General features: G+C 39.9%; 1 protein-coding gene across 5 annotated transcripts in view; it reads left to right on the top strand.

Moving 5' to 3' along the window:
• DENND3 (DENN domain containing 3) overlaps positions 1–23,398 on the top strand; it is a 113,543-nt gene that overhangs the window by 70,443 nt on the left and 19,702 nt on the right. For all 5 annotated transcript variants that reach the window (XM_072602955.1, XM_072602956.1, XM_072602952.1 and 2 more), the window contains 4 exons: positions 11,675–11,934; positions 15,362–15,532; positions 17,618–17,747; positions 19,688–19,795. In XM_072602955.1, the coding sequence (XP_072459056.1) occupies positions 11,675–11,934; positions 15,362–15,532; positions 17,618–17,747; positions 19,688–19,795 (669 nt within the window). The remainder of the gene's footprint in view (positions 1–11,674; positions 11,935–15,361; positions 15,533–17,617; positions 17,748–19,687; positions 19,796–23,398) is intronic.

Here is a 23,398-nt window from a genome sequence, read left to right as displayed (position 1 = left end):
GGCCAGGATGGGCTAGGGTGAAGATGTTTCCTATTTTTAGTTGTGAATGGCATCACGCATATTCTTGTAAGGATGGACTATATATCTGGTAACATGGGTAGCTTAACACTATTAGCTAAATAGTACTATGGTCATTGATATATAAGTGCCATTTCTTCTTTCCAACAGAAAATTTGACTTTTTTAGTCTGTAATACATGTGACTTGCATTAGGCAGGCTGACCCTTTGAACATATACTAACATTTTTCTGCCCTCACTTTTTTTCTCTTTCCTTCTCTCTCTCCCTTCCTACCTCCCTTTCTCCTTTCCTCTTTTTTTTGCTTGAACTATGAGCTTGAGATTTGCTGGCTGGGTCTCCTTATTAGTCCTTTGGCCTCTGACTATATCTCCTTTTTCTTTGACTTTCTCCACCCTCACATGGCTGAATTTCTCTGATCCCTTTCATTCTAACCCAGGAAATATCCCACTTCCCACACCTAACACTTTAGCTGTAGGTGTGGAATTCATTAAATTGTTTTCATACCCTATGGAAACACATCTGAAATTTGGTCACGTTTACATTTTTGTCATTATTTTACAAAGTCCTACTGGATTATGACCCTAAGAGACCTCAGATGATATGGTAATCTGCATAAGGGAGAAGAAATTTTACATGATCATATTGGATTATGACCATAAGTGGCAAATCTCAGGTGATATAGAAGTCTACATAAGAGGGGGGAAGTTCTCTGCATGTATCAGCTGTCAGAAAGGTTCCTGTGATAATATCAATGCTCGTTTATTTTATGTGAAAGGTGTAGTGGTAAAGTTGCTGGATTTTAAATCAAGAATTTGAATCAGAGTTCAAATCCTGGCTCTTGGACTTACTGCTTTGGTGACCTTAAACTGGTATTTAACCTCTCAGGTGTATAGTTTCCTCTTCTGTCAGTGAAGGCCATTGAGGTTGGTTGGTTCTAGATAGTGGTGTATGGGAGCCAGCTCATACTGGCTAACCCAATTGCTAAATTTTCATTTTGAGCATTTACACATGATATCAACAAAGGCTACAAATCCAGGGCTTGATTTTTTGTTTTGTTGATTGTCAAGACTTACGAAAGTGATGGAGAAGATGTTAATAATGCAGATTAAACTTACAAGTGTGACCATCCATTAGCACACCCTTGTTCTACCTCTCATTCTCCAGTGTGGTCCTAAGATCTGTGTTCTTTGTCCAGCACACCTCTGGTTCTAGCTCTAGTTCACCAGTGTGGTCCTAAAATCTCGGTTCTTTGTTCTTGCTAAGCTGGAGAGCATGTGTAGAAGAGACTACAGTGCCACCTTTTGGCCACCAGAAGGTAATGAATGAATGAATGAAAAACTACCAGACTCAAATGAAAAACACCTAAAAACTGACTCACAAAGTAAAAAGACTGTAGATTATCCAGTTCTTATTCATAAATCACCATTGCGTCTCATTTCTACAGTTAAAAAAGCTTAGATTGGGCTTCTATGTTTAGTAGACTTAGACCAAAATGGACCTGATTATTAGCTACATTCTGTATGGAGGCAGTTAATAATAGCTTGTGTTGATAGGGTCTTTTTGCAGTGTCCTTTCCTAATCTGTCTTACACTACAGGAAGGTAGTGGGGAAGGGGATAAGAGGGGGATGGGGGATGATAGAAGAGAGAGCAAAAAAGGAGCAGGGGGTAATTAGAAATAAGCAATTTTGAGGAAAGACAGCGTCAAAAGAGAGACTAGAATAAATGGGAGGCAGGATAGGAAGGAAGGAAATATAGTCAGTCTTTCACAGCATGACTCTTATGGAGGTGTATTCCATAACTACACATGTATAGCCTATACTGAATTGCTCGCCTTCTCAGTGGGGATGGGTGGGGAGAGAAGGGAGAGAAGTTGGAACTCAAAGTTTTTAAAATGAATGTTGAAAGTTGTTTTTACATGCAACTGGGAAATAAGATATACAGGCAGTGGGGTATAGAAATCTATTTTGCCCTACAAGAAAACAGAGGGGATGGGGATAAGAGAAGGAGGGGTGTGATAGAAGGGAGGGCAGATTGGGGGAAGTGTTAATCAGACTGCATGTTGTCTTGGGGTGGGTGAAAGGGAGAGATGGGGAGAAATTTTGGAACTTAAAATCTTGTGGGTCTGTTGAAAACTAAAAATAAATAAATAAATTTAATTTTTTTTAAAAAAGAAAAAAATGCAAAGTCCTTTCCTTGGCTTAACTCTTTGAGATAGGTGATGAAAACTTTATTATTCCTATTTCATAGCTGTGGAAACTAACCTTAGAGAAGTTAAATGACTTCCCGAAGTTCACATCTTGAGTAGATGTTGGAGCTGAGTCTCACATCCGGGTTTATGGAGTGAAAGATCAGTGGTCTTTCGCAAGCCTTCTTGCTTCAACATGGGATGTCATCTTAGCTCTGTAGCTGACTGGCCAGTGACTGTGAGCCAGTCATTTCAGCTTTCTGGGGCTTCAGTTTTGTCCTTGGTAAAAGAAGAGATGCATTCCAGCATCCTTTCCAGCTCTAAGAGTTTATGATTCTCTGAGGTTTTTTTTTTTAATAGAAAACGAATAGACGTAGTAGAATTGACTGAATAAAATACATTTGAGTGTGTTGTGCAAGAGGTGATATGTCATAGTAGATCAAGTGATGCTCTTAGAGTCTGGAGGTCTGGGTTTGAATCTCACTTTAGATAGTTTGTAGCTACATGATTATGGGCTAGTCACTCAACCTTCTGTTAAATGAGGGTATTTCACTACCTGCCTCACAGAGCTGTTGAGAGGAAAGCACTTTATGAAGCACTTTATAAACTATGAGGTACCACATGAACTTAAGCACTTGTTATGCAATGTGTGACTGGGTTGCATCAGATTGAGGAGAGACTTGAGGCTATTGCCATAGTCCAGAAGACAGAAGAGAAGGGTTTGAGCTAGAGTGCTGCTGGCTGTTTGTGCGTGGAGAAAAGGGGAGAGAGATATATGAGACATAATGGGAAACAAGAAATGACAAGATTTGGCAGTGGATTGGATGTGTGAATGAGTGAAAGTGAGGAATTAGTGGGAATAACATGGATGAAGAGCCAGTAAAAGAGATTGAGAAGGGGGATATCGTTGAGGAAAGAGAAGCAAGGGAAAGTAGTGACAGAAGAGAGAGGATCCAGGAGAAGTAGGTGCTCAGTGGTGTCAAAGGTTACAGAGATGTCAAGAGGAATGAAACAAGAAAAAGTCATTAGATCAGGCAACTAAGAGATCGTTGGTATCTTTTGAAGGAGCAGTTTTGGTTGAATGATGAGGTTGGAAGCAAGAGTGTGCAGATTGTAGAAGAGTGAGAGGAACCTAGTGTAGATGGCTTTCTTAAGGAGTTTAGACAGGAAGGGGAGGATAGATATATGATAGTTATGGTTAGATCAAGTGATTTTTTTTTAATGCTGGGGGAGATGTGGGCATGTTTACAGGAGCACGGAAGGAATTGGTAGACAGAAAAGACTGGATATTAGAATGGAGGTGGTAGTGAAGGCAGTGGAGAAATAGGAAACTGGAAATCTGAAACAGATGAGGACTGAATACATAAACATATATACACACACAATGGACATACACACCTGTGAGTATATATCTTATATATTTATAGAGATGCTGCACAGAGATTTGTATAGAGGTGATATTCGATCACATAACAGTAGATAGTATGCCTTAGAGAAAAGAGAAGAGCCCTGAGAATAAGGTTTGGGGATATACAGTTTCTTAGACAGGAGACAGAGAATGAACAAACAGAAGTGAATAAGAAGTGGTCAGATATACGGAAAGAGGATCAAGAGAGAGCAGTGTCACCAAAGCTGAATGAGGAGGGGGAGTAGTTAAAAGCTGTCAAGAAGTCAAGGAGAGTAGAGAATATTAAAAGATAATTAGATTTAACTGTTAAAAGATTATTATTACTAACTTTTAAGAAAGTAAGTAGAGTGGTGATATTGGAAGTGGGTTGTGAGAAGAAGAAATAGAGGAAGTGAGTGTAGATGATTTTTTTTCAAGGATTTAGTTAAGGAAAAGAGATCTAAGTATAGCTAGTAGATAGGGCAGGGTGCAGTGAAGATTTAAATTTTTTTTAGTATTTTATTTTCCTCCAATTACTTATAAAAACAATTTTTAACATCTGTTTTGTAAAATTTTTGAGTTCTAAATTCTCTCCTTCCTTCCCCACCCCTAATGAGAAGGCAAACATTTTGATATAGGTTATACATGTACAGTCATGTAAAACTTATTTCCACATTAGTCATGTTGTAAAAGAAAATGCAGACAAAAATAAAGAAAAAGTATGCTTCAATCTGTATTCAGAATCCATCAGTTCTTTCTCTAGAGACAGACAGCATTTTTTATCATAAGTCCTTTAGAATTGTCTTAGATCATTGTATTGCTGAAAATAGCTAAGTCATTCACAGTTGATCATCCTACAATATTGCTGTTACTGTATACAGTGTCCTCTTGGTTGTGCTCATTTTACTTTGCACCAGTTTGTGTAAACCTTTACAGGTTTTTCTGAGAACATCTTGCTCGTAATTTCTTTAGCACAATAGTGTTCCATCACAATCATATACAGCATCTTATTTAGCCATTCCCCAATCGATAGACATCCCCTTAATTTCCAATTCTTTGTCACCACTAAAAGAGCTGCTATAAATATTTTTGTACATATAGGTCCATCTCCTTTTTTTTTTATTTCTTTGGTATATAGACCTAGTAGTGATTTTCTGCTTGGTGAAAGGGCATAATTTTATAGCCCTTTGGGCATAGTTCCAAATTTCTACGGAACGGTTGAATCAGTATACCATCAAGTGAAGATTTTTGAAGAATGAAGGTGACTTGGATATGTTTATAGGCAGCAACAAAGGAGTTAGCTAGGAAGAGATTGAATATGAATTAGAGGAAATTATCAGAAGAGCAATCAGAAGAAAAGGATGGAAGGGAATGGGATCAAGGTTATTAATAAAGGGCTTGGTGTTGGCAATAAGGGCCCCTCATCTGTGGAGAGGAGAGAATGGGGAGATGGTATGTGGAGTGTTCAATGGTGTGGAGAGGAGACTCATAAAGGGTGGCCTCTATTTCCTTCATAAAGTAGGAGGTGAGGGCCTCTACTAGAAGGAAAGTGGACAGGATTGGCAAAGGATTTGAGGAAAGAGAATAAGGTTTGGGACAGTTGCTTTAGGGAATGTGATAGTCATGCTGGAAAGAAGAAAAGGATCATTCTGCAGCAGTGAGAAGTCCTGGTTGAGACAAGCACCTGAATTTATAGCTGACCCCATCAGGAGATTTTTTGTGACCTCCTTTAGCAGCATAAGTGCAAGAGTGGAGAAGGAGGATGTCATTTAGGGTTTGGCAAGCCAAGACCAATGATAGGATATGGGAATCAAGGGTAGAGAAGTGTGTGTGTGTGTGTGTGTGTGTGTGTGTGTGTGTGTGTGTGTGTGTGTGTGTGTGTGTGTGTGTGTGTGTGTGTGTGTGTGTGTGGTAGGAGGAAGAGGAGGAGTAGTAATTGAGCTAATCAGCTACAGGGTTTCAAAAGAGGTAAGTAAAAAAAGTGATAGACTAAGAGAACAAGGAGGTGAACAACTGAAGGTCACAGTGAGGATGAAAAATGACTTTAGGAGGAATGAAGAAGAGGGACAGTTGGAAAACCAAGAGGTTATGATTCAGAAGGGAATTTCAGAGTTAAGGATCAGGGAAGTGATGTTTAATAGGAATACCTAAACATGACCAGCCTTTTGAGTTCGCTGAAGTAGATCTGAGTTTATAGGTCATGGAAAGTGAGAAAGTTGATGAGTTGAAGGCCAGGGTGTTTAAAGGATGTTCAGCATGAGTTTTATTGAAATCCCCAGGTATGACCCAGGGGTTGGAGTAAAGAAAAAGGTTGTGAATCAGGTGAACCTTTTTCTTTGATAAACAAGAGAGAGAGTGACCTTAAGCAAAAGAAAGTAAAATGATATACAAGATGAAAGGGAGTTTAACAGAGTTTTGGCACACACAAAAAAAGTCAGAGGAGAGCTGAGACTGCAGCTCATAGTTGATCTAGCTATGCATGAGAGAGCAGAGTAGTGGGAGGAAAAGGAAGTTTTGCCTGAGCAGTTGGAAGATCTGAATTACCTGAATTGGAGAAGGAACAGGTTCATTTTCTAGTCATAGGATTGAGCAAGTACCACTTGGGCTGAGGCCACCAATTCCACTGTCCTATGATAACCTTTGTGCAGGGAAGTGCCATTATCTTGCTTTCTCTCTGAATATTTGGAAACTCAGGGTGGGAGGTGGGGAAGGGTTGAAGTCAGCAAAGGGATAAAGTTAGGTGTCTAAGTTGGTTAGTACAGAATCACAGAATCTCAGTTTTGGAAGATACTTCAGCAGCCATCTAATACAACCCATACCTGAAAAAAAGAATCTCCCTCTATATCTTAGCCAATAAGGGGTCATCTAGTCTTAGCTTGGAGACCTCAAGTTGGTTGATATGGAAGGAAGGACCTACTACTTGCGGATGTAGACCATTCCACTTCTGGATAATTGTAATCATTAGGAAGTTTTTCCTACTCTCATTAAATTTTCCTGTCCGTAATCTTCACCCATCCTCCCTAGTTCTGCCATTTGTTCTGTATAAGCCTAATTGCTCTTATATATGATAGCACCTCAGATGCATAGATAGCCATCATGTTCACCCTGAGTTTTCTCCTTCCAGGCTAAACGTTCCCAACCATTCATTCAGTCCTCATATGTTATAAACTCACAGCTCTTTACCATCCTGGTTGCCTTCTTTCAGTATTCATCAGTTTATTAATGTGTTTCCTCAAATGTGGTACCCAGAACTGAACTTAGTACTTCAGGTCGAGTCTGACTCAAGCAGAGTACAAATGGTACTGTTACCTCCTTATTTTTGACTGCTCTGCCTCTCAGTGTAGACTAAGATTGTATTGACTTTCTATTTTGTCACACTTTTAGGTCATACTAAACTTCCCCTAAAACTTCTGTATATTTTCATTCAGAATGCTATCTAGACACACGTCCCCAACTCTTTGCAATCTGACTTCTGGCAGTCATCACTCACTGAAACTGCTCTTTCCAAAATTTGTAGAATCATAGATTTTAGGAATGGAAGGAATTTCCATTTGGTCGAATTCCTTTTTGTATGGTTGAGGAAACAGTCCCAGATTATTTAGTTGATTTCCCTAAGCTCACACAGGTAGTAAATTGCAGAGCCAAGACTTAAACTCAGTTCTTCTGATTCCACATATAGCTACTAGGGCTATGCATCCAGCTCTGATCTGTTTTTTGAACTCTCATCCCACATCACCAACTGCCCATTAGGCATTTTTAACTGAATGTCTCAGAAACATTTCAAACTTAGTATGTCCATAACAACTCATTATCTTTCCCTCAATACTCACTCCTCTTTCAAACTTCCCTATTTCTGTTACTATCCTTCTAGTCACCCATGTTCACAACCTTTTCACTTTTTCTGGTCCCATGTATCAAGTCAATTACCAAATCTTTTTTTTTCTTCATCTACATCTTTTTCATCCTCCTCTTTCTCTTTATTCACTTGGTCACTGTCCTTGTTCAGGCCCATGTCATCTGTTGCCTTGACTACTGAAATACTCTTCTGACCTGATTCCTTAACTTAGTTAATTCCTTAACTCTCTGGTCTTCTCTAACAGCAAGGACCCCGACATTCACAGGAGGGCCTGCTGTAAAGGTTCTTAGATCTGCTTTTCTAAAAGAAAAGCAACTTTATTAATCTACTTTAATCAAGCACATATATCATTCACTTAGTTCAGGGGGAAAAGTCAGCACCCTGAACTTGAGAGAGAATATAGACAGAAATTACAAGCAGAAAGACCAACAGACAGGGCTTCCAATTGTCTGACCATAGACAATACATACATAGTTACCAGAGAGAAAAACACCAACATCTGGGTTTTCAAAGCTGGGGACCTCCTTAGGGGCTACCTGGAATCTCATCTGGCATACCAACCTTCCTCCAAAAAATAAACCCCAAAGTAAAATCCCACCTCACAATATATATACGCTTTTCAGAGCTGGAGGGCACGATCCTTGTGACCCAGTTCATTAGAAATTAACAAGACCTATTATGGATGGGGAAGATCTTCAACTTTTCCTACCCCCTACCCCCACCATTAACATTATATTTTCTTGCCTTGGCTTACCCCTTTCCTATCCATCCTCCCCACAGCTGCCAGAATGATTTCCCTGAAGTATAGATTTGACTATGTTGGCTCTCTACTACATAAACTCCAGTAACACCCTATTGCCTCTAGGATCAGATGGCTTCAATCTACCTTTCCAGCCTTATATATTTCTCCCCTTCATACCCTACATACACTATAGTCCAGCTTGTAGACTCCTTATGAGAAGGAGCTCTTTGGTTTTGGTCTGTATATCTCCAGTTTCTAGAACAATGCCTGGAACATAGCAGATACTTCATAAATGCATGTTGGTTCATTGGAATTTTTTGAACACTATTATAAACCCTTATACTTACTTCATCAAACTTTGAAGTTTTTAGAATTGGCCCAGTGTTCTATTCTATCGATAAAAACTTGTTGAATCCAGGACCCTGTCATCCAATGTGTTAGCTATTTTCCCTAGATTGCTATTATCTGCAAATCTGATAAGGACATTGTCTTTGCTTTTTTTCTAAATCATTGATAAAATTGTTAAACAGCACAATTCTGCACAGATTCTGGAGCACTTTACTGAAGATTCTTCCAACTTGACATTGCACCAATAATTTCTCACTGGGCCTGGCCATTCAACCCATTCTACATCCATCTAACCCATTTCCCCCCAGCTTTTTCAAAAGCATACCATGAAAGACTTGGTCATATGCTTTACTAAGATCTGCAGAATTTCCTTGATCTTCCAATATTTGAAATACAAACCAAAAAGGGTAATAAAGTTAGTCTGTTGTGACTTGTCCTTTATTAAGTTTTATTTTATTTTTAGCTTCAAATTATCTCCCTACCACTTTCTCCTCTCCCACCATTAAGAAAGTAGGAAATCAAAACCCATTACAAACATGTATAGTCAAGAAAAACAAATTTCTTGTAATAGCTGTGTCAAAAAAAATAGCTCTTCTTCCTTTTGCATTCTGAGTCTGTCACCTCTCTTTATTTAGGTGGGTGTCATGTTTAATCACAAATCCTCTGGAATCATAATTTGTCATTATGTTGACCAAAGTCTTTGCAAGTTTTTTATTGCATGACTTTCTCAAGGAAGTCACATCAGCTATTTGTAATTACTGTTTCCTTTCCTAGATTTTTATTAACCATCCCTTTAGTAATCTATTTTAGATTTTGACCAAGCATCAAAGTCAGAGCTCCAATCTCTTATTATTACTAAAATTGGCAATATTTGCAGTTCTTCAGTCCTAGGATTCCTTTCCTCCTCTCTATGTTCACTTGTTTAGTGACTCAGCATTCATACCTGCCAATTCTTTTAGCCCCCTTTAGTGTAGCATATCATGGCTGGATGAATTACTCTCATCAGGGACAGCTGGGTGGTTCCTTACTCTCTTCTCAATTTTCTTGTGTATCAACTCCTTATCTATTTTTTTTGGGGGGTGGGGTATGTGGTGTTTTTTTTCTCCTTTGGCACAGAAAACAAGTAAAATACGAGCTGAGCAGCTCTGCTGTTTGTCATCAGTTATCATCCCCTCAGCCCTGAGCAATCATCTTATCTCTACTTAGATTCCCTTCTTCTCCAAGATAAAGCAAGAAAAACCCCAGCATTTTGTTATCTGGAGCTTTCCTAGTCAACCTCAGCTTATTCTATACTTTAGCATTATTCTTGTAGGATTATTCCACATTTTAAAATTTATCCTTTTATCTGTACTTGACTTCATCCTCTGTATATATCTTTTTACTTAAATGTTTTGTCTTGTTTTGTCTTCATATTTGGTGTTCCTTTTTTGCTCAGAATACAAATGCAGGGGCTGCTTAATGAGCTAGTACCACCACTGATCAGCACAAAAGCTTTGATCTGTTCCCTTTCAGCATGGGTCCAGTTCAGCCTTAAGTAGCATGAGAGCTCCTCATTCCCAGGGGTTTACCATATTGATAACAAAGCTAGTTTGGACTTCTAGTCATCCTAACCTTTTGCAGCTTAGAATTTCCAAGCTTAAGAGATCTACCACTCTTAGCTACCTCTGATAGTAGAGATTACAGATATGTCCTGCCACACCTGGCTATATAAATCTTTTAAAATATAAGTTGGTTGGTGACTTCCCTAGGCAGTCACATTACTCTTGGCTGAGTTCCTTGTACATTCTGCTTCTGGTGATCAGGTCCTGAATGAACTTACCCTTGGGGCTAGTTCCATTGCCTCATCCAAAGAACATAGGCCATGAAACACATCCAGATCCCACAAGTGAAACATGAATTCAGCTTCTAATTGACCCCCATATCTGTGTGCTCAGAGGTGATGGAAGATGAAGGTGGTGTTTTCTCAGTAATTTTGGTAATTTAGGAGAGAGTAGATATTGCTTTCATACATGGCAATAAGTTCTAAGGTCAGACAGCTTCTAAAACCAGGCTAGAGATTCCACCTGCCTTGGCACTTGGTGTCAAGAAATGTTGCCCCCAAACTCTATTTCTGAGGGGGCCAAGGTAAGAGTCCCTTCCCCTCAGATCTAGTGATAGTGAAAGTGAGGAAGTAGGTCCTGGGGCAAGGGCTTAGGTACCAATGGCAGCGGTTGTGCTTGGTATGGTTTATAAGAGGCTGAGACATTATGTTTCCTAACTGGTTTGGTAACACGAAACATAACTGGTACTGCCTTCAGACTGGGTAGTAGATTCTGGGGTGAAATCTTCAAGCCCATCATATATATCAAGTACGCAGGAGATGCACAAAAGAAAAACCATCTCCTTACTACCATCATCACCCATTAGTTTTTCCATAGAGCTTTTCCATCCAGCGTAGAAATTGGAGCTAGTAATTTAATCTTACTGCTTTTTCCATCTCTGTGCACAGGCTACCTCAGTTCTCCACTAGAGCCTAGAGCAGAGAATTAGGGATTTGTAACCTTTTTTTTTTTTTTTTATCATCATGGATCCCTTTGGCAATCTGGTGAAGCCTATGGACTCCTCAGAATAAGAGTTTTGAATGCATAAAACAAAATACATAGAATACAAAACAAACCAATTATACTGAAATTAAAAATGTTATTTTTTTCTCATCCAACTTCACAGACTTCCTCTCTCCCGAAATCTGTCACGTCTGTGGACCCCAGGTGAAGAACCCACTGGTCTAAAATATTTAGAGATATCATTTTCATATTGAATGAACCAGACCTAATTAAAAGTCTGTAGACTCAAACTAAGGACTTGGCCTACAACATTTGTCAATGGCATTCTTATAGAATTACTAACTTGAGAGTACATGAACTCTACTGGCCATTTGAGGCCCTTACCTACAACACAGAGTGATGTCGTTCTCACAGAACTACTGACTTGAAGATGCATGTTAACTACCTGGCCTAGAACATTTAGAGATATCATTTTCATAGAACTAGATTGACTGGAGCATTATCTTGTTTTGGTGAGCTTACATGGAAGTTTGGGGTTTTATAGAATGTCATGATGGTTCTAATTTTAGGAGTAATTTCTCTTTGAAATTAAGGGCACCAGAAGCAAATTGACCCTGAAACTTTCAGAGATTTTTACAACTACTGGAAAGAGACAGAAGCAGAGGCCCAAGAAGTCAATCTTCCACCTGAGGTCATTGAGCACCTAGATAAAAATGAATGTGTCTACAAACTGTCAAGCTCAGTCAAAACGAACTTTGGAGTGGGGAAAATAGCTATGACACAGAAGCGCTTGTTCCTTCTTATGGAGGGAAGACCTGGCTATGTGGAAATTTCCACCTTCAGAAATATAGAGGTAAGAAGGGAGTCATTGTCATCTTGTCTTAGTGTGAGAATGAGTCCAGTGTCTTACTTGAAGTTGTCAAAAAAATTGATCATAGTACAGAACAGTGACCACAAGGAGGCGGGAAGAACTAGATAGAGTTCAAGGGAAAGGGGGCACCATTACTTCATGAAAGTGATTGCTAGATGATTGAACATGTATGACCTATATTAAATTGCTTCCTGTGTCAGGGAGAAGGGAGGTAAGGTAAGGAAAGAAAAAATTTGGAATCACATTTTTAAAAGAGTGAATATTAAAAATTGTCTTTCTATGTAACTGGGGAAAAATAAAATATAATTTTTAAGAGTGCTAGTTAAGGTTCAGGGCAATAAGATGCTCTCTCTATCAGGGGCTAACTTTCTTCCTATCATCCAGAAGAACCTTAGTCACTAGGATTTTCTCAATTGATTTTTCCAGCTCCTAAACCCTTCCCTCATAGCAGCAGTAGAGGAGGGTCCTTGAGGTGACCTGGCAGCTGCCCCACAAATGTTCTTCAAATTTGCAAGTGGTCACCACCAGACTCTTTCAGTGGTAGATGAGACATCCAGTTAGGGTATGAAGAAGTGATGCTTGGAATCTTTCTTTGGTAGCAAATTGGCACAATGGACAGAGTCCTTAGAGTCATATCCTTCCTCATATGCTTACTGGCTATGAGATTCTTAGGAAAGTCATCAATCCCCTGGGCTGCAGTTTGCTCATCAATAAAATGAGGAGATTGGACTTGACATCCTCTTAAGACCCTATTCAGCTCTGAATCTATGATCCTAATAGCTGTCCCTGGGTTCTTTCGAGGAGTCCTTTCTACAGAGGTGGGTTTCTTCTCTCAGGTAGAAGAGACCAGCTAATCCAAGAGAGTTGGGGAACATGGAAAAAATCCAGGGGCCTTTGAGACCAAGACTCTATTTGTTGGCTAAGAGAGGTCCCAGTTAGAGGTTGAACTAGAAAGCAGCTCTCTGCCCCTCCCTTTAAAGAGCCATTTATTAAGTCCTTACTGTATATGAGCTGTGCTAAGTGCTGGGAATACCCGGGGAAAATAGGACAGTCCCTGGTCTCGAGGCTCACATTCTAATGGGGGAGACAACACATATGGAAGGTTTCAACTACAGTTCAGATAGGAGTGTCTCATGGGCCGTAAGGTGCAGCAGCAGAGGAGATGGTCATACCTCTTCTTTAACGTAATCTCTACTGATAAAACTATATCAGTTTGTGATGTTGAACCATTTGATGGTGCCAAGGACTTTGGTGATAGGAATTCTCTTTTCTGGGTCTTTGCTAGATGCGACTTTAGCACCTGCAGGAACAGTGGCCAGATTGCATCTCCAGTTGGTTTCTTGGATGATGGCTGTGGGCACTGGGCTGGAAAGGTTGCAGTTCGCTAAGCTCTCAGGTTCAAGGCCCTGGTCTTTTTCCATTGGGGGTCTGAGGGGAGATGGTAGACATGGTCATGGCACCAGTCTGACTTGCTAGGCCCATGCTACCTTCTTTTCTTCTCGCTCAGGGGGGCTTGCTGCTTCAGCTAGGCGAGCTTGCTTGCCTTTTGAGTGGCACTGGGTAAGCATAGCTGCTTCCTTGTCCTCAGAATTTACTCAACCAGAGGCTTGGACTGGATGTGGAACTGGTGGTCTGGGGGTGAGAGTGAGGAGAAGCAATGCTGCCACTCACAGGGCTCCTCAGCTGATCTACCTCTTGGTGTTCATCTAGCAGTTGTTGCTGATGGGGACGAGGCAGGTGAGTCCCTCCTCAGTGATGACTGGGGAAGCTGGACTGGAAGTATGTTTGGCAATTTGGTCACTGCTATTCCCAACTCTTGGTTTCAGGTTACTTGAGGCAAATGGTCAGTGTATTGATCTCTAGTGAGGCTTATCAGAAGAAACAGCTTCATTATATCAAAGTGTGAAATCAGTAGCTAAATGGGATAGTAACCAGAATGCTAGACTTGGATTCAGGAAGACCCAAGAGTTCACATTTTGCTTCAGATACTTACTAGCTGTGTGACCCTGGGGCAAGTCATTTAATCTCTGCTGCCTCAGTTTCCTCTTCAGTATAAAGGAGGTGATGATAATAACACCTACCTCCCAGGATTGTTGTGAGAATCAATAGAAATAATATATGGAAATTACACACCTTAAAGTGCAATGTCAATGCTACCTCTTAGTATAGTTTTTAGCGTAGTTAAGTGTTACTATCACTTCATATATTTCTAGCAAGCAAGCATAATTCTGGGTTTGACAGTTATCTTTTAAATGCAAAGTTTATTCCAAAGCTAATCTTTTTTTCTGTCCAGGAAAATTGTTTATTAATGTATATGGAGAAACTTCACACTACTTGTATAATTCGCTTCAGTGGATAAATAAAGCTCTGGGCTTGGAGTCAGGAAGACCTCAGTTCAAATCTGGCCTCAGATGTTTTCTAACTGTGTGACCCTGTGTTTGCCCCAGTTTTCTCAACTATAAAATGGTGATAATAATAGTACCTACTTCACAGGGTGTTTGTGAGTCTAAAATGAAATCATATTTATAAAGCGCTTTGTGAATCTTTAAAATGCTTTACAAATCCTTAATATTTTTGTCATTGTTATTATTATAGGATCCAGACCTGAAAGGGACCTCAGAGGCCAGTCTTCCCAAACCTCATGCTAGAAATCTTAAGTATTTTAGTACTTAAGGGAATAAACTCCTTTAAAAAGCTTTAAAAGAAATAAATTGTATACTCACAACTGTTAGTTGTTAGTCATTTCCCCCTGATTATTAGAACAGCTCTAGATAATTAGAGTAGCAAAGGATGCATCTCCCAGCTATGCCCCTAACTATCTGTGACCTCAGCATATCTCTTGACTTCTCTGGGGCTCAGTTTCTTCTTCTGTAAAATGGGAGAGATGGGCCAAATGACCTCCAAAGTTCTTTCCAGTTGTAGAATCTATGAACTCCTTGGCCACCCTTCAAGTACGTATTAATTAACAGGTGGTAACTCTGCACAGCTTTAAAAATATTCCTTAATTCAAACAAAAATTCAACTTACTTTCTTCTCCAATTAGTTTAAATTGGTAAGTGTTTGCTTTTAGCTTAAAGATTTTTTGAGGAGTGGGCTACTATGGAAGTCTATGGAGCAGCTGAGTGGTAAAGTGGATAGGATGTCAGCTCTGCAGTCAAGAGGACCTGAGTTCAAATCCAGCCTCAGATACTTCCTAAATCTGTGACACTGGGCAAGTCACTTAACCCTGTTTGCCTCAGTTTCCTCATCTGTAAATGATCTGGAAAAGAAAATGACAAACCCCTGAACTATCTCTGCCAAGAAAACCCCAAATGGGATTATGATCATGAAGAGTCAACACAACTAATTGACTTAGTGATAGCAGTAGAAGTCTCTAATCTTCCTTTTGTTATTTCCCTCTTGATTACAGGAAGTGAAAAGTACAACTGTAGCCTTTCTGGTTCTGCGGATACCCACTCTAAAAATTAAAACTATTTCCAGAAAGGAGGTCTTTGAGGCTAATCTTAAAACGGAGTGTGATCTTTGGCACCTGATGGTGAAGGAGATGTGGGCTGGAAAGAAAATGGCTGATGATTATAAGGTCAGAGAATTTGTGGTTGAATTGTTTATTTATGGGTTTTTTTTGTCACTGCTGACCTCATCATATCAGTTTCTTTTGCCAGAATGTCAAACTGCTGAGCTCTTAGGCACTGGTCCTGTGAAATAGTCATTTGAACCTGATGTCCACATTGCAGTCTCCTGCAGATAACCAAGCTGCTTCTGCATTAGGTCCAATGAGGTCTTAATTATCAAAATCTTGAAAAGACCATATTGCCTGTCTGTCTCCAAAAAGGACTTGGTGGCAATTGGGCGAGTACCATCTCATGTGGAAGGAAAAACCAGGAACTAGGAGAGAAGTGGATTAGGAAACAGGATGGCAGATACCTTGATGTCTGTGTTGGCAGCTGCCTCCTCCTCACCCCCAATTATCACTTGGGTTGCCCCATTCAAATTCTCAGTTTCTACTGCTCTAGTTCTGGTTAAGAGGAAGAAGTTAAAAAGAAGCTTGACTGTGTTGGTCTTGGTCAACCAAAAGTAGATTTCACCAGAGTTTCTGTTTTGGTTTTTTTGTCCCTCTCTGCCTTGACTTGGCTGTAAACACTTAAAATACTTGGTAAAGTCTTAAAAGCTTTTTCAGTCAACAATATTGGACCCATTCTAAAGGATCTAATCATTGAGCTTTACACTAAAATATAGTGTGCCCAAATCCATTAATTTCCTATATGTATACCTGTAACATTTGTTAATCTACTTTTTTCCAATATATGAATAAAATTAGCTTTTGATTTGTGGCATGTTATATGTGTGATTTCTGCAGCTTGGGTACTCTTCTTATCAATACACAACTACAAACTTTCCCCTTTACTTTGATGCCTCCTCATGGCATAGAGGTGACCCAGCGAGATCAGCCCAAAATAAGCTTAGGTGGACCTTTCTACATGGGAAAGGCTTTGAGTGTGTGCCCAGGTTCAAAACTTCCTGTGGTTCCAGCTAAGCACAAAGAGGTACTTGATCAAGTAATGACATTTCTGGCTACAGCTACCCACAAACTGGACAAAAATAACCAAAAAAATGGCACCTACTCTGTAGCCCTTTTTCTGCTTCTGTAGTGATAGAGGTAGAGAGGCAGAAATGGAAGAGGAGAGTACTGTGAACCGCACTATTCTGTGATTCTGGATAACCTTCCGGTCCAGCTGGGGAACTATCCACTTGGTTTTATTAGCTATGTTATATGTTTTATTTTTTATTACTGTAGGTTATATTAAATTTAGAGCAAGAAAAATGTAAACAAAAATCTCAAATGCACAGGACATTTCCATCTGAGTTTAATGTCTTTTAAAAAATAGAAATATGTTATTAATTATTTCTACAAAGACATATTCATTTCAACAAGCATATATTAAACACCTACTATGTGTAAGGCATGGGGCAGAGATACAAAAGACAAAACAATGAATGTCCCCCGCCCTCAAGAAGCTTACATCATTACTGGATATACTTAATTTTTGAAGAATTTATCTGAACAGAGGAGAGAGGTGGGGTATCCAGACTGTGATCGGGGTAAAAAGTCATCGGGGAAGGTCAGCCACGTGGTAGGTAGTGTAAAGACTGAACTGGATAGGTTTTAACTTGGACTCACCTGACAGCAGGACTGAGCAGAGGGAATAGGAGTGCTAGACTTGGAGTCAGGAAGACCAGAGTTTGAATCCAGCCTCTGACACTAAGTGGTTGTGTGATGCTGGATGAGCCAACTAACCTCAGTCTGCCTCTGTTTTGTCATCTGTATAAAGGGGGTGCTAATCACATCTTCCTCACAGGGGTTAACCTTGTGAGAATCAATTAAGACAATATATATAAAGTGCTGTGTAACCTTGAAAACATCATGTAAATACTGGCTCTCTTTATTACTGTTATTCTTTTATTTATATCCTTTATTTCTCTGTCAGAATCGTGTTTAGATATGCCAAACCAGTTATTATGTTTTTAACAGAGGTATTACAAATCAGCGTTGGTTGTGAGAAGGCTAGGTGGGGTGCTAATAATAACAATTTACCCTTAAGTAGCAATGCCACTCTTGTAACCGATGAATAATTTGGCATTGATTTGTGGATTCTTTCTCTTCTAGGATCCCCAATATATCCAGCAAGCCCTGACTAATGTTCTGCTAATGGATGCTGTGGTTGGTGCACTCCAATCATCAAATGCCATTTATGCTGCCTCCAAATTATCTTATTTTGATAAGATGAAGAATGAAAGTAAGATTAATATTTTTGGAATAGCAATATTCAATCCTGTTTCTAATCGAATGGGCATTTTGTTATATCATTCAAAATCATTTTCTCAAATAATTTTTTTTCTAGGGATTGTTTGAATGGAGGAGGTTTTGAAGTTAGGAGGAATTATTTTTCCTTTTGAATTAATTTGATGTCTTGTTCTTTATTCTGGCGTATTATTGCTTATTGGTGAAATGATCCACTAAAAAGTCTGCCTTGTTTTTTGTACAACTATCAATAGAAACTATACAGCCTCCAATGCAAATTAGCAAATCAGCTAGAAAATAGAAATAGAAATTGTTTCTTTTTGAAAACCTATGATTAACTCTTTAAAGATTGTCCTAATTTGCCAGAACTAACCATAGGAATTCCCAAGAAGACTCAGCCCTGGGAATCTCATTTCCAGCAGGTCCCAGAGAGTTTTGCAATGACGTGCATAGCATGTGCATGAGACAGTTATTTTTATGCCCATCAAGTGACTACCACTTGTACTCAATTTGTAGGAAGGTCTCCTTTCTGCAGGAGGAGAGGAACAAGGCTTCACTCTCCAGGGCATCCAGAAAAATAAAGTGTTCCTTTAAGGAGTAGAATTAGGGCTTCAAGGTAGAAAACAAAGGGCATCCTGCCTTGCTTGAGGAAGTAAGAGAGTCAAGAGAGACTGGAAAGAGGCCTCCCTTAATACTTGGAGCAGCGTTATAGTAGAACGCACCTCCCAAAGAAGAAGGCCCTGGAACCTGCTTCAGATAATGAATCCATAGGTGCCGTCATCAGAGAGGTCGTCTCATAAGGGGCAGAATGATCAGAGAGTGGTGACTGGGGATTCTCTTCTGAGGGGTACTGAGGCACCCGTTTGTTGGCCAGACTTAACAGTGGAAAGTTTGTTATATTCCTGGGGTATGGATCTAGGACATGATGGAGAATCTTCCAAGACTGTTAAATCTGATTGTGTGTGAGTGTGTGTGTTGGGCAGCCAGGTGGCCAGCAGAGTCAGGAAGACCTGGGTTCATATCTTTCCTCAGACACTTTACTAACTAATGTGATCCTGGGTGAGTCATCTCACTTCTGTTTGCCTGAGTTCCCTTATCTGTAAAATGGGGATAATAGTAGCACCTACTTCATCAGGTTATTGTGGGGATTGCATGAGAATGTATGTAAAGCACTTTGCAAACCTTAGACTACTATACAAATGCTAGATACTTTATACAATTGGTGGTGTTGTTCAGTTGTTAAGTTATGTCTGCCTTCATGACACCCAATGGGATTTTCTTGTCAAGGGTACTGAAGTGGTTTACCATCTTCTTGTCCCATGAATTAGGCATAGAGGTTAAGTGACTTGCCTAAGGTCACACATCTAGTGAATGATGCCAGATTTGAACTTGGGTCATCTTGACTCCAGGCCCAACACTCAGTCTACTAAGCCACCTAAGCCTCTTTCATAATATAAAATATAATACTTTATACATTGCGCCTCATATATTGGAACCACTCATTATTATATTACACATTATTAATACTATAGCTATTATATAATCCAAATTATTGTTATACAAATATTTCGTGTCCTTTTAGCAAATTTTCTGCCTCTCTTTTCCCCACACACTCAAAAAAATGTAGTTCAGTAGAGAAAGAAGAAATCTTGAGACTATTGGACTATCCTTCTAAGCATACCCTAAGTTCTGTGTACCACAGGAGGCCTTTACCAGTTTCCCCAGTTGAATGTTCTCTCCCTCTTGAAATTACTTTATATCTTTTTTCATAAACATCTATATACATGTTGTCTTTCCCTGAAAGAATGTCATCTCCCTTGTCTTTGTATACTCAACAACTAGCATCATGCCTTATATGTATGTAGTAGGAGATTAATGAATGCCACTCTTGAAAACTTAACTAATTTTCAAACTATTTTGCTTCATTTATTTTAGTGCCTATGTCAGTTCCAAAAACAACTTCAGAAACACTGAAGCATAAAATAAATCCCTCCTTGGGAGAAACTTGCCCACAAGCCATAGATATCTTGTTATACACACCAGGTGAGTTGGGCATTGGGGGAGGGGGGAAGGTAGGGGAGATCGGCACTTTTAAACAAACATTAGTTTATGGTTTAAGCTATGGGAAGCCTTGGGGTGAGATGGAGAATTGGAAAGAAGTCGAATAACCGTGGGCAGGGCTGCCTGTTCTGGAGGAAGCTGTTCCTCCCTATCTTCTTGCACTCATGAAAATCTGTCTCCTCACAGAAGACGCTGCAGCCTTAGGCACGCTCTCTAGTCCTGGGTGCTTCTTTTCTCTGAAAAATCCTGACTCATTGACCAGAAGGAGGAGTTGGGATACTCATTATTCCCCCTGCCACTTCCAAATCCTCTTTTAGCTGACATCACTCAGCAACTTTACCTCTTTTGACATTTATTAATGATGATAATAGCTTACATTTATCTGCACCATTCTATCCATGTCTTAGATTGTTTGAATCTGCTGACTCTTGTATTCGACTCCCCCCCCCCCCCCCCCCCCCCCGCCCCTGCTTCTCAAGTTTAGCCCCTGGCTCATTCTTCTTTTCCACTTAACTGGGAAATTGGTGTACATGTTGATGTGCCCTCAAGCATCCTGACCTACCAGTTCATCACCCTTCCCTTCACTCCACCCCAGTCAGGCCCAACAGTCATCATACCTCTGACTTCACCATCACCCATCACTAGTCAGCCTACGTGATCTAGAACTCTGAAAAGTTTCTCTCAACTTCTTATGTTTATATGTACCTTTCCATCTGTCCCTCTCTTTTTCTTCATTCATCCTAAAACTATGTGTCGTGGTCATTGTGACCTCTAGTCACTCTGTCCTTGCCAGCTTTCCCAGTCACCTCTGTTCTGACTTCAGTTTTCTCACTTTACATTCTCAACCCTATAGTTAAACAGATCAATTTTCCATTGATGCCTCCCTTTAAATGCCTTTTCCCCTAGCCCATTGCTGCTCATGCTTTCCCAAACATCACTCTTATCATCTACTTCCTCTGCTTCTCCTTGCATACTGCTGAATGTTGCCGAACAAAGTCACATATATCATCGCTCAGTCATCTCCACTTTTTTCCCCCTAACTTTGAGTTTTCACTGGCTTCTTCCTTGCTGATTGAAAGCATGTCCAGATCCCCCTTATAGGCCATCTTTTAAAAACTGTCATTTGAATCTTCCATCACCTTAAGCTATCTTCCTGTATCTTCTTTCCTATTTTTCCAGTTTTTTAAGCAAACACTTAAAATATAGCTATCTACACTTGCTCCTTCCACTTCATCACTTCTCACTCACTTTTCAGTACCTTGTAAACTGTTTCACAGCCTTGCCGCCCAACTGAAACTGCTCATTCCAAAGTTACCTACAAACTCTTAATGATAGATTCAGTGGCCTTTTTTCAGTTCTCATCCTTTTTTACTTCCCTGCTTCTTTTGACACAGTTGATCCTCCTTCCCCCTGGATACTCTGTCCTGCTTAGCCATATTACTATTTCATGGGTCTCCTCCGACCTGTCTGACTGTTCCTTCTTTATTCTCCTTTGCTGCTTCACCCACCACCCATGTTGCATCCCCAAGCACAGATTTTCCTCAAGTATCTATACTAGATCCTCTTCTATTTTTTTCGTCATACTCTCTCTTGGTAATCCAATCAGTTTCCATCAGTTCCTTTGTCATCTCTATGAGGATGATTCCCAAATTTATATATTCTGCCCTTATCTCTTTCATGAGACATCTCTGACTGTCTCCTGGACTTCTCCACCATATATCTCACAGGCATCAACATATCCAAAACAAAATTCATCTTTCCCCATAAACCTTCCCCTTCTCACTTCCCCATTTATGTTAAGGGTACCACCATCCTTCCATTGTCCCAAGTTCAAGATTTTGGAGTCACACTCATCTCCCATAGCCAATCAGGCATCGAGTTGTATCAATTCTGAGTCCACATCACTTATTGTATCCCCACCAACATGGCCATCACCTGGATCAAGCTTGGACTTCAGCAATAATCTCCTAACTAGTGTTCTGGTTTCCAGTTACTCCTTTCTCTACACCATCATCCACACAAATTGATATTCCTAAAACAGAGGTTTGAACATTTAACTTCCCCACTGAAGTGACTCCCTTTGTCTAAAATAAAATACCAACTCCGCTGCTTAGCATTTAAAGCTAAAGCTTCTTCCAGTCTGGCTCTGTATCCCAATACATGGCACAAGGCCCTGTACATGGTAAGCATTTCATAATCGCTTATTCATAGTATCACAATACCCTAGATTTAAAGCTAGAGTGATCTCAGATATCAGTAGGTCCCACCTTCCTTCTTTAGAGTTGGATAAACTAAAGACCAGAGAGATGGAATGTCTCCTAAGGTAACATGAAATGAGAGGCAGAGCTGGAATTTAGATGCAGATTATCTCATTTTAAATCCAGTGTTGAATTGTTGATGACTGGCCATCAGCACATTACAGATACCACAATGCTTCTTGCTGTCTCCTTGATAAGAATTTTTTCATTTTACTTGTCAAAGAATTCCATGAAAAGTCATAGGAGCATAGTACCTTCTGTTCACTGAATTTAGTCCAAAAGAGTATTTCTTTTTATTCTAGTATATGCCTTCCTTTCAAATAGACAAGTAGTCATGTTCAGGCAAAGTTGCTTTTAAGATGGAGGAGAATTGGAACAACTAGGTTGGAACAACACTACAGTGGATAGAGCACTGGACCTAGAATCAGGGGGATCTGAGTTCAGATTTGGCCTCAGGTACCTAACTCTCTCTGTGACCCTGGGCACATTTGCCTCACTTTCCTCAGCTATAAAATGGGAATAATAATAGCACCTAGCTACCTCTCACGGTTGTCATGGGGATCAAATGAGATAATATTTATAATGTGCTTTGTAAACCTTAAACCACTATAAAATATCAGTGATGATGGTGATGAGGAAGAAAACACGTGAGAATCAGTGTAAGTGTGGTCCAGGTGCATGTATTCAAGGACACTTCTATAACCTGTGGTTTTATCTCTCCTGTTGCACATATGTGCCATGTCCAACAATTTGAAAGGAAACCTCAAATCCTTGTGATGTTATGCTATAAAAGAGTCACAGAATGTCACAGTCAGAAGTGACCTCAGTGACCATCTCACTCAGGAGTTCTTAACTGGGGTACATGGTTCGTGAGCTCAGATGGGAAAAAATTAATCTTTGTTTTCCCTATAATTGGTTTACTCCCAACATGTACTCATCAATCTGGTGACACTGGCCACAAACAACACACACCATTTCTTGGCTCTGGGCATTTTTACTTGCTATCCCCTCCTTCCTGGAATGTTCTCCCTCCTCAAGTCTACCTACTGACTTCCCTGGCTTCCTTCAAGTCCCAAATAAAATTCCATTTTTTATAGGAAACTTTTCCCAGCCTTTCTTAATTTCAGTTCCTTACCTCTGCTAATAATTTTCTATTTATCCTGTATATAGCTTGTTTGTATATATTTATTTGCATGTTGTCTCCCCCACTAGATTGTAAGCTCCTTAAGGGTAGGGACTGTCTTTTGCCCCTTTTTGTATCCCCCTGCCCTTAACACAGTGCCTGGCACATAGTAGGTGCTTAACATGTTGATTGATTGAACATGGC

The sequence above is a fragment of the Notamacropus eugenii genome, chromosome 4, assembly GCF_028372415.1.
Source record: "Notamacropus eugenii isolate mMacEug1 chromosome 4, mMacEug1.pri_v2, whole genome shotgun sequence".
Lineage (NCBI taxonomy): Eukaryota > Metazoa > Chordata > Mammalia > Diprotodontia > Macropodidae > Notamacropus > Notamacropus eugenii.
The sequence above is the reverse complement of the archived record's forward strand: the minus strand, read 5'-3'. Positions and strand labels throughout refer to the sequence as shown.